This window comes from Rhineura floridana, chromosome 11, assembly GCF_030035675.1.
Source record: "Rhineura floridana isolate rRhiFlo1 chromosome 11, rRhiFlo1.hap2, whole genome shotgun sequence".
NCBI lineage: Eukaryota > Metazoa > Chordata > Lepidosauria > Squamata > Rhineuridae > Rhineura > Rhineura floridana.
Genome location: NC_084490.1, coordinates 54,459,361 through 54,471,593, shown reverse-complemented (window position 1 = coordinate 54,471,593; position 12,233 = coordinate 54,459,361). Strand labels below are relative to the sequence as shown.

Below are 12,233 nucleotides of genomic sequence, written 5' to 3'. Positions count from 1 at the left end.
TTAATCCTTGTTGGCTTATCTAATGTATAGTACCATCATTTTTACACGGTTTCCCCACTATGTAGATGCACCTATGTTCTTGTTTAGCCTTATCCACTGGTAAGACCAGTCTCTCATAGAAAGCCCACACTGTAAATTAATAGCCCATTAAGCCTTATAAGCTGGAAAGTTTTTTTTTTTACATACAGTAAGATTTGGTATATTTGGGATAGTGCTTTATGGGTTTTAAATCAGTATATGTTCAAAATCAAAAAGTGTTCTAACTTTCCCCAGGCCTCCTCTAATTCATTCAGTTAAAAGAACCTAACTCTCTAATTTGAAGATACCCAAAAAAGGGAGCAGATTTCCTTCAGCCCTGTTGTACCTGGGTGCATGATTTAATTTATTCTTCTTAAACATAATCCTGATAGATGGTTGTACCAAGTTCTACACATCCTTGAAACAAATCTAATTGAACTTCTTATGTTGAAATCCAGGTCAAAAAGTGCAAAGGCAATGGGAGATTTCCCAGGAAATAAGGTTTTCCTCATTTATCCCAACACTTCCATTTTCCAGTCATAATTGTGCTACCTGCTCCTTACTTTGGCTTGCTTTGGGATGAGGGAAAATCACAGCAAGGCATTTAGCAAAATGGTACTTAACATCTGATCATTAGGGCTGATTTTTAAGGCCTGGAGGCAAGTACTGGTTTGGGATCCTGGCTGACACTTCTTCACCATAAAGAGGCCTGTAATTCCCAGGAAAGAAGAGGCAGGCAAAGGAGGGTACATAACCCTCCCCAGCTGTTTCCCCTGGCTTGATGAAGCAAAGCTCCACTTGTGGTTCCCTGCACCTGCCCATCACATCTCACTCACAAATTACATCCACTGCTTGGCAGCAAAGAATGCCCGCTGAGGCTCCCAGTACTCTGCCCCTACAGGTTTAAATTAGCCCTTAGTTTCATAAATTTTGGAGAAAAGAGGGCAGGCTTATGATTCTGTGTACGTCTGAGTTGGACAATAGCACATTTCTAATAATTTAACATTTTAGAGAGTGTGTTTCTCTGTTCAGATGAAGTGTATATCTGACAATACGCTCTCATTTTTCAGCGAGTGTTCGATAATCCAGCTCACAAGCAGGCACGTTTAAACTCCATGACCTTCCTTCCAGCTGGCAGTGTTGCATTATTGCCCGGGTGGGCTCCATCTTTCATCACAGTGATCTCTTTATGGCTTTATAATGTAGTGCTTTAAGCAGCTGGCAAAGCTCTTCTCTTTCAGATATTTTGGCATTATTCTTGGTGTAACCAGTAGAGAAACTTGCCAAAGAGGTTAGCTCAGGCACTAGGGTTACTCTTGAGAAACAGGAAGGAAATTAATTTAGGGAAAAGTGACACTTCTAAAAATTATTGCTTAGTGTTGCTCTTGAAGATCTTTAAAGCAGAGACCTGAACTTCCCTTAGGTTCTGACCTACCTCCTACAGTCTCTAACTTAATCCTCCAAATATCTTACTGAGGGGAAATAAGAGGTATTTCAGAATCAGAAGCTCAGGCAAGCTCAGTGGAGTTTAGAGCAAAACAACATTTTTAGCTGTTCTTTGTGTACTCTTGTACCAATCTCTGTTTTTTCTGCAGAACAACAACCAGTCTCTTGTTTTCGTGTGACTGTTGGGGAAGCGCATAGATAACAGAGGGCAGCTACTTTTTTAGCTATTAAAGGCTAATACAAGCTGTGCCACAAACATATATAGGCTTCATACCAGCTTAACAGTTGCGGCTTCCCCAAAAAGTATCCTGGGAATTGTAGTTCAGTGAGGTTACAGTGAATTTAGTTAGACACAATAGCACAATACTCTCTCTCTATCTCTCAGTCCACTAGTTTCTTGGAGAGATTATTTTTTTACAAAGTGGATTAAACAAATTCATCGAGGGCTAGGGCTATTGGCAGCTATGGTAACTAAATGGAATTGCCATGTTTAGATGGTATACCTCTGAATATGATTCATGCCATTCAGCGATTCATGCTGCTCAGGGCAAGAGCCTGTGTGGGTTGGATAATGGGACTGAAAGGCATTAAGTTGGACATTAAGTTGCTCAAAATCCACAGTGTTGGCACAGATTGGGGCCCGTGTGAGTGTGTACGAGTGAGTGAATGAGAGAGAGAAATGAGGTGGGAACTGTTTCTCAGGCCATTTGGTTGTTTCAGTTGGTTGGATGTTGTGTTTCTTTACTCGAAGGATTTGTTTAAATTAAACGTTATGATTGTTGCCTTCACTGCAGCTTAGCTTTGTTTGCTTTCTGGTGGAGGTGTTAATTAATTACTTGTTCTTATGGATTTGTGTAATTTTTTTGTATATTATCTCCCTTCCCACCCAGCCTGTATATTTTTATTACTACATTATTTCACTGTTTCTCCTGCTCTGAGATTGAAATATTCATTGAGTGGATTACGAATACTTAGAAATCAATATAAATAAATAAATAAATTCCAAGCATGGGTGGGTGTCCTGCCCAGAGTGCAAATCACGAGACGGAGACGAAATTAATTCTTGTTTTATTAGAGTAATTGAGACATCAAAGGCTTCATAGACCTTGCTACGCTAACTCACTGCTATCCCTAACTAAGCTACCTAAGCATACTCTGCAGCGTGTGGAGAAAGTTGACTCAGTACCCAGGCCAGGGGGATGCTGGCTTAAGTAGGGAAGGTCTTCACCCGTAATCTCTGACTCCTTCGAGGATTCTCCCTCTGGATGAGGCGCTTCTCGTGACGTCTCACACGGGGTGAAAGGGGGCACATCTCTGCTGGCTCATCTGAGAGTACAGGCTCGATAGGTGCCAGCTCGGCTTCAGGAGGCGGGGATGTGTTTGAAGTTTCAGGAGGGGAGCCCAGGGAGGGTTGAGTTGGCCCATGTGCCAGGACATCCTCCAATGGCTCTGTTGAGGCGTTTGGAGGAGGTGTGAAGTCTTCTTTGGCAGGAGAACTGTCTGTGGGAATTGGCACAGAGTCAACCACACTGCCTCCCCCATGATCCTCGAAAGTGTCTACACCCTCTGATTCTTCCCCTTGCGCTAACTGAGGGATCTGCAACTCATCCAGCCCCCTTCCTTGATTCCCCTGAGGGAGCTGGGGCTCGACAGTGGGTCTCTGTTGCCTTCCTAGCCACCCTCCTTTGTTTTTGTGTCCCCCCCGAGACACCTCGCAGACGACTGCTGGACATGGAGCACTGGGCTTGATCTGATCCAGTGAGGGGGACTTGTGGTCTTAGGAAGGAAACGGCTTCAAAAATCATGTAAGCCTCTTGGTGTGCTTACATAGGTACACGGAGCGGCCTTATCCCGAGTCAGACCATTGTTCCATCTATCTCAGTGTTGTCTGCACTGACTGGCAGCGGCTCTCCAGGGTTTCAGACAGGGGACCTTTCCTAGCCCTACCTGGAGATGCTGGGGATTGAAACTGGGGCCTTCTGCATGCAAGGCAGATGCACTGCTGATGAGCTTTAGTCCTTCCCCAACGAAAGGGCCAAAGTGTAAAGCAGGGGAGGTGAGCCTGTGGACCAAGAGCTGCAAATTCCATGTGGGTAGGGACAGCCTGGAGGACAAAAACAAGGAGGGGAAGGGAAGGGGGGGAACGGTGTGGAGAAGTCAAATTGGAGGGAGCAATGGGGAAGGGGGAGAAAGTTCTCTGCATACGATCAGTTTTCATCTCTGGCAAGAATGACCTGTCTTTCCCCAGCAACTGATTGGGTGGGGAGGAAGAGAGAGAAAATGAGGTGATGGGGGACCAGAGGGAAGGCTCATCTACCTTTGGCTCCATCCCTGCCCACTGCCAGCATAGAGTCTTCAATAGATTACTCCTGGGGGAATGCACCCTCTTGGTTTAAAGTGAATGCTTTTCTCTGTAAGTTAACCATATGTTAAAATGTGTATTGTTTGAATGATAGGCCCCAACAAAGTCATATTTCCAAAAATGTATAGAAGCACGCACATTAAAATTAAACTTTTTAATGCATTTTTTTTCTCTGTCATCCTCATGATCTATTTAAATATGCAGGGCCGTAAGCTCTTGATCATTGGGACCACCAGTCGCAAGGATGTCCTGCAGGAGATGGAGATGCTAGATGCTTTCAGCACAACTGTCCACATTCCCAACATTGCCACAGGGGACCATCTCATGGAGGCCTTGGAGGTCAGGAGACACTTAGGAACAGCTGAAACTGTTTCTTTTAGAGCTGTGGGAATGAGAGGACCTGGGCAGGTTGAGCATTTGAGTCCACACCTGTGGAAGGCCTGAAAGCTTATTTGTGGCCTGAATATTTCAGCATGCATTCTGGGATAGAGAAGGAGGGGGCTAGAAGTGACAATAAATTTGTCTCCCATCATGACTGTCAGGGAAACAACCACCTCCTGAAACCTTTTAAACCATTACCAGCTGTTTAGAGTTCGGAGAGGGCATTTATGTAGGTAAAGCTTGTTAATGGCCAGTCCCAGCCCTGTGACTGTCATTCTTGTTTTTCCTTGAAGATCCACAATTCTGCGTGAGTCCTCAGCCTGTCTTTTTAAAATGCATAAGATGTCCAAGCTTGGTTTGTGAAATATTGGAGAACTGTGCTATAAGCCCAGGGCTCTAGAACTGGGGGTAGTGGTGATGGTGGAGAAAGGCAATCCATAAATGAACTTTGCTACTACAGGCATACCCCGCTTTAACAATCACAATGGGACCGCAGAGTATACTTTAAGTGAAAATCTACTTTAAGTGAAGCAATTGTCTTCACTTGTACTGCACGCAATCACCACTAGATGGCAGCGGCGTCATGCCAATAAAATGTATGTTATTGCGAAGCACACGAACATTAAGCGGGGTATGGGGACGTATGGAGCATGTACGGTATAGCGAGGCAACGTTAAGTGAAGCGACGTTAAGCGGGGTATGCCTGTACTTGTAATGATTTTCAATCTCTGAGCTATATGAATATGAGGAGAGAAAGTGCAAAAAGACCCTGGCCACTGATTTTATATAACCTGAGCTAAAACTGTTAAGAATAGAGTACTAGGACTATGACATTTAATCAATTAATTGGTTAGATTAATTGACTGTAAAACTTTTGCTAGACTAAAAAAGTGTCCTTAATTAATCATGCGGTATTTAGATATATTATTTAATTGGGTAACAGCCCTAATTAATACTAATAAGCAGATGGGAATAGAAAGACAGAAATTAAGCCCGGTAGTTTTCTTTGCAATTTAGTTAAAGCCATCTCTTGGAAATACCCCACAGAACTTCCAGCAAATGCCTGCTCACTAGACCTATGGCATTCTCTTAAGGCCTTGCATGAAAGCAGATCTTCTTGGTCCACCCATCTTCTCCATTTCAATTATGCCAGACGGGTTATCATGTTCCAGAGGCTTGGAGCCAAGCTAGCGAGACAGTGGTACTAACAAAGGGAAGAACTGGCAAAGGAGAAGAGACAGGACACCAAGGAGGAAGAGGAAAATCTGAGCATCAAATTATACATGGCAGGCATTCACAGTTGTTCTTTTTGTTCTGGTCCCATCTGAAATGAGGGATGGGGTGGGAGGGTCTAATTTCGACATTAAAGAAATGGGTGGGTGAGGAGAGCTGGACCCCACTTCCCTCCCTCTCCATACCTTATTGCACTCCGTTAAGTCAGGCACTTTTCTCTTCAGCCTGGCTTCTGGTATCAGGGCTGGTCTGGGAGAAAAGTGCCTGAAACAATGGAGGGTGATTAAGTAAGATAATGGAGGCGATGAGATCCAGCTCCCCCTTTCCTGCATATCCCTTCTGATGTCAAAAATCTCTCTAAATGCTTTGACATGAATAGGGAAGGCACACAAATAAATAATGATAATAATAATAATAACATTTTATTTCTAGGCCGCCTATCTGGCCGAATTAACGGCCACTCTAGGCGGCGTACATAGACTAAAATATAACATAGAGTAAAATATAACATATAATACAAAACAAAACCCCAGTAGTCTATAGACATCCCGAGCAGCAGGTTCACGCACACATACACACACACGGTCTCTGGCCCCTTCAGCAGTTGCTGCTTTTGTGGCTGGAGAGAGACAGGGCCCCGCCCTTCCGGGCCAGGTGGAAATCAGCCAGAAATGCAGGGAGCAGGTCTTGCAGAAACTCACACAGGTAGATGGTCTCTGGCTCCTTCAGCAGTTGCTGCTTTTGTAGCTGGAGAGAGACAGGGCCCCGCCCTTCCAGGCCAGGTGGAAATCAGCCAGAAATGCAGGGAGCAGGTCTTGCAGAAACTCACACAGGTAGATGGTCTCTGGCCCCTTCAGCAGTTGCTGCTTTTGTAGCTGGAGAGAGACAGGGCCCCGCCCTTCCAGGCCAGGTGGAAATCAGCCAGAAATGCAGGGAGCAGGTCTTGCAGAAACTGCCCCCATTGCATCTAATTTGGCCCTCAGATTTCCACCACCACCTTGATGTCATGTGGTCTCCTCTCTTTTACATTTCCTCCTCTTTACTAGTAGCACCATCACTTACCATTGAATTAATGCCAGCGTCCTGCTAGGTCTGGAACACAGCACACTGAGCCCTTGCCCTTTACAGTTTACTTTCAAGTTCTGGGTCCTAACTGCAAAATCTGGAATTATTTTTTCTTTGTTGCTTCTTTAGGGGTGGAAAGCCCTCTTGATTTGCAGTAGTATATGAGGCCTCTTCAGATAATGTTCCAAGGGCAACATTCCATGATGGACGTTCTGCCGTAATGACTCTGCTGGACTTGTAAAGTGTATCTAAGATGTAGCTTCTGAAATTCTTAAGACTCCCAGGGAAAGATGGGAACTTTTCCCCAAATGTCATTTACTGAATCTGCCCAGAAAAAAGCAGGGGAGCCGAGGCACAATTCCTGTACCTAGCTGTGGGAGTGCCTAATGGCCCCAGTTCTTCTGCAACGCACAATCTGGCTTAGTTTCATTTGGTCCTATGAGCTGCTTTTGTCTGAATGTTTAAACAGTAAAAGGTGAGCTGCTTTACCTTTGGTGTAGATTACATAGAAGATCCTGCTTTAGGGCAGGAGAGGAGCTTCGACATTGTCTGAATCCCATCTGTCTCCTACAGCTGCTGTTGCTGGGCTTTTCTTAACATTGCTGACTTCCTCCTTCTGTCCCCCTTCTAGCTCCTGGGCAGCTTTAAAGACAAGGAACGTACTGTCATCGCCCAGAATGTCAAAGGGAGAAAGGTCTGGATTGGCATCAAGAAACTCCTGATGTTGATTGAGATGTCACTACAGGTGAGATGCTTGCCCTTTGGTTAGACAGGTGGGTTGCTCGCCCTCTGGTCAATCCAGAGTATAGAACTGGACTCTAGTTCTTAACTTCTGCCTTGGTGCTAATGAGTTTTATAATAGTAAGTACCAAATTTACACCTCTGGGATAATAAGACACTCATGGGTGATTACCCCTCTCAGTTCCAAGGGTTCAAAGCAGTTGACAACCTAAACACCCACATATTAATGTGTCAGTGATGATTAAGCTAAATAAAGCAGGTACTGGGCTGCTCCTTCCTAGCTACATTTTAACTGTAGTTTAAAAACTACAGACCCTACTGTAACTTGTCATCCAGTTTAATAATCTGTGAACATATTTTTCCATGCAAAGTGAATGGGCAAATTGATCTTGGTGGGACAGTGAACAGACCAGATTTACCACTCCCTGGTGTTATGCAATATTATCAGAGGAAGAGGATTTCCTGGTGGGTTTTACTACCTTGTCTTTCCAAAGCGATTGATGCTGCAGTTAGTTGACTTCTATACGAAATAACAACTTGCATGCAAATAGTTTTCCCTCCCCCCTCACTAGGATGCAAGATACCAGGTACCCTGTTGCCAGTGGCACCTAAAAAACAACTGGTCCTATCACCTGAGCTGCTGAGGCTTGACACTATGTCCACTGCACCAAACTGAATCAAAAGTTTTGTCTCTGAACTAGTGTGATTTTTTAGTGAAGATGATGCCCTGAATTTCATAACTTGAAAAGCCACTAATGGCACTTTAGGATGATTCTGCAACCCAGACAAATGTGAATTTGCCTTACAAAGTCATCTGCATGTTTTTTGGTCACATTGGGTGCTGCCACTATTCAAGAAGCATTGCTTCATGGAATCAGGTGTGCAGTTTGTTGGACCCTAGTTTAGTTATTAATGTGCAAGCCAAAGGCATAATGGAAGATAAGTATATATTGAGGATGGGAAACCTGCAGCCTCCAGATGTTATTGGACTCCCATCAGTCCAGCATGACCCAGTGGCCTGGGATGATGGGAGTTGTAGTCCAGGAGCAACATATGGGTGGCACAGGTTGCCCAGCTATAGTATGTATTAACAGAGGACCGGCATATCAATTAACAATGACAGCTGAATGGAATCTTCCATATATAGAGGCTGCAAACAAACAGGAAATGGCTATCCATCATCATTGTGCTTAGCATCTCGTTAGCCACTGTTGCAGACAGAATTTTGAACCTTGGCCTCATCCAGCAATGTCATTCTTACCGGGGGAGCAAGGGCTTCTATGGTGCTGTGTTAGAGCTCATTCTTTGTATACGCTAGAATTCAAGTTCAGACCCTGGCTTCTCCAGCTAAGAATCTCCGGTAGCAAGGAAAGATCTCTTGTCTTATAGAACTGCTTGTCTGTTGAAGCTGGCAAATGTGGGCTAGATCGACCAGTGGCCTGACTTCATAAAAAAAGTAACTTCATGCGTTCTATATTCTCCGTCTATAGCACCATCACCTGACTGAGCCTCTTGGGAACGAATGGGAGTTGTGTGTTTTTTTGCACCCTCTGCATTCTTTGATGGAGCTCACAGAGGATGCTTTTCTGGTAGATGATGCCTTTAATCATCTGCGGACAGTGCTTCTGCACCCTTCTGGGACTGAGCCTTGCATGTCTGATGTGTCTAGTGGAGTTAAATGAAGACTTCTTGCATCTTTCTAGGACAGGCTTTTAAACACAAGCCAAGAGGCATGCTGTTCGGCAATGTGTTAAACACTTCCCCCCCCTCCCTCCCGTGTGACTTGCTGTTTGCAGTTTTGTTGAAACTTGTACAAGACTGGGGATCTGCTCTGACTGGATGTCACCCAAGGGTACAAAGTCATTTATCTAGATTTTTTGCTCTCTTCCCCTTGACTCTTTAATTCCATACCTACAGGCAAAAGTCAGTAAGTTATTGCTCACACCTATTAAAGTGTACACAATGGGCAGAGATCTCTGGCCTCGGTTATGGCCAATTTCACTCTTTTTGTTGCCTTTAAAGTTCCTGTTGGATTAGAATGCAGACATGGATCAAAAGAATATTTACCTGGGGGGGACAGGATTTGGACTTGAGGACCTTGAATTTCCAAGTCACAGTGCTTCAGAGGTGGGGGAGTGGTATTAAGGGAGAACAAGGGATCTGGTGAAGGCAAGAGCTAGAATCAAGTTGTATCAGATTTTCTTTGCAGCTGCATTATCCTAGTGTTGGGGGGTGCAGGTGTTTACTCCTCAAAGGCAGGCTGCCTTTGGCTTTTTCCTGCTACCTTTAAAATATTTTCACAAGTATGAGTTGCCATTTTGAATCTGATTGCATCCCTCACCCATTTGAAACTGGACTTGAAACGAGACAAAATTAAGTAGTTGGTAGGTTTGTACCCCTGTGTGTGAGCAGGCAGGGGGTGAGATATGGTTGCATGTTTGAGGGGGATGATATTTCTGCGCTGGTAAGAGAGAGGAAAGCAAAATGGTTGTATTTGGAGCCACAACTGGTGACACAGGAGCCATAATAATTTATATGGTGGGCCAGACCAATGATCCATCTAGTTTGTCATTGTTTCTTCTGCCAGTGACCAGCCAGATGCCTCAGGAAACTTCACAAACTAGGCTTGACTCCCGCTTCCCCACCAGTGAAGAGTGGATGCGTTTCCAAAAACGGAGGTTACTTTGGTGTGTTTATTGGCTATCCTCCTTCCTCATAGGCTTGTTATTCTCTAAAATGTGTCCAGTAATATGCTTAAACACAAATCCTGCACTCCAAAGGGCTCCTTTCTACGTGCCCAATGACTGGGACATGCCCAATGGGATTTTTGGCGTTCTTTCTGTGAGCAACAAATGTTCATGTCATAATCTGTTTCTGAAAGCTCCATCAGCTTCAAAAACATATTGGCAATTAGGACTGGTGGTAGCGGAGGTGTGCAGTGGCTGTGTGAGGAATGGGAGCCGAAAGTGTTCTTCAACCAAGTGGGACAAGTTCCATGGTTCTTTGGATGCCTGCCAGAATGTCTTCTACAAATTGGCTCTCTGCAACAGCCATTGACTGTAATCCTCCCTTTTTTTATCACCTGCTCCCCCCAAAGTTGCTTGCCTGGATGAAAATGTGATTTCTAGATGATCACACACAAATCTTGAATTTCAAATCAGGGTTGTAAGGTCAGAGTTTTGGAACCCAAATTTGTAGAATGATAAAGATTTTAATGGTTTAATTTTTAAATTACTGACAGATTTTAGATTACTTAACACAGTTTCAATGTGAAAGATTTTATCACTTTTTTTTATAGCTGCTGCAAGAACCCTTGGATTAGTTTCAGGGTGTTAATTTTGAAATTTAAAAAAACCCCAGTGGCAGTTCTTTCAAATAGTGATATATTAAGGACTCCAAAATTCTTCATCGCTATTTGTAAGGAAGTACTTGCTTTCCACCAACAAAACCCAGAAATGGAAGCTTAATAAGGATTCTATGTGGCTTACATGCAGTCTCTCCATTAGTCTTAAGATATATTTGAGGGGAGGGGTGATAGTAATTGCTGTGATCTGAAAAATCTCCTTCCCTTCCTCTGGGTTCCTTTTACAGGCACTGCCTTCACATTTCTCAGGCCCTGCTCACTTTCAATCCTTTCAGCATCTCAGGATGCTGAACTGTGCCCAATGCACAGTTCTCAGGCTTCTGCAAAGAATTGCAGAATATGCGTATCTCATTTTCCATTACCTACCCGTCTCTGTAATGCAAACTGAATTTCAAGAGGGGCAGCCTGGTGTAGTGGTTAGAGTGTTGGACTAGAACTAGAGAGACTCAGTGCTGCCCTGGGCTCCCGCTGGGAGGAAGGGTGGGATTTAAATAAACAAATAAATAATTCCGATCTCCCACTCTGCTAGGAGGCACACTGGGTGACTTTGGGGCCAGTCCTAGTCTCTCAGCTTCACCTATCTCACAGGGTTATTATGCGGATAAAATGGGTTGCGGGGAGGGCCATATAAACAATAAATAAGAGAGACGGTTTTGCTTTGCCTTACCCTGACTCTTCTGTTTTGCTGCTTGTCCTTTGGTGAGCTAGCTGTGGTTAACCGGAGATTTTGTGTATCTTTCTGTGTTTATGTTTTAATACGCGAAGATGGATCCCGAGTACCGCGTGAGAAAATTCTTGGCACTTCTAAGAGAAGAAGGAGCGTAAGTAACCAGTGAGAGTATCTGACAGGGGTGTGTTTATTTATTCTTACCTAATCTGCCTGTGTGCTTAATAACTTTCCATTTACCATTGTTCCTAATTGGAATTTAGCAAGGGTACTTCTTGCAAACCTTGGTTTACAAAAAAAGTTTGTCTTGGTCTTTGGCAGCTGTTTAAATGATTCCACCCCCGCATCAGCCTGCTTTGGAAGTTTGGGTTTTCTGTTGTTGTTGCTGCCATGTCTTGCTTATTAACCACTGAAATGAGTGTGAGTATATGATAAGAGTGTTATAGCCATTCATATACAGTATATATTTGTGTGTAAAAAAAGGAGGGAGTTTTTGGGGCTTGAGCTTGCATGGGAGCCATGTTTTCTGACTCCCCCCCCCAAAGCCTTATTTTCGTATGTTTCAGGGCTGGCTTTAACTGTGTTGTGAGGGAAAACACTCTGAGCATGAGCAGATAAGATCAGCTGATGCATTGCATTTATATCCTAATTCCAGGCTGCTAATTTGGGTTGCCAGCAAACTCAAATTCAAATTGAATGCTTTGAGCTGAACAATGTGTGATGAAATATGGTATGATCCCTCCTAGGTGTATTGCAAGGGTTTGGACTCCCTGCATTTAAAAAACTGGCACATCAAGGATGAAGCTAAGCTAGACCCTTTTTCTATGACATGCTGTCTTTCCATGGAGCGAGGTTCTGATGAAGGAGAATTGACAGTAATGTGGTTTTCCCCTATACAAGATGCCCAGATGTGACACCATGTAATCTTTCTAAACGTTTTGAGCTCTGAAGCCTTT

The 12,233-nt window shown here is 44.0% G+C and overlaps 1 protein-coding gene across 17 annotated transcripts in view; it reads left to right on the top strand.

Annotated features, from left to right (window-relative positions):
• NSF (N-ethylmaleimide sensitive factor, vesicle fusing ATPase) overlaps positions 1-12,233 on the top strand; it is a 109,014-nt gene that overhangs the window by 93,893 nt on the left and 2,888 nt on the right. For all 17 annotated transcript variants that reach the window (XM_061592199.1, XM_061592192.1, XM_061592194.1 and 14 more), the window contains 3 exons: positions 4,031-4,165; positions 7,137-7,250; positions 11,376-11,431. In XM_061592199.1, the coding sequence (XP_061448183.1) occupies positions 4,031-4,165; positions 7,137-7,250; positions 11,376-11,431 (305 nt within the window). The remainder of the gene's footprint in view (positions 1-4,030; positions 4,166-7,136; positions 7,251-11,375; positions 11,432-12,233) is intronic.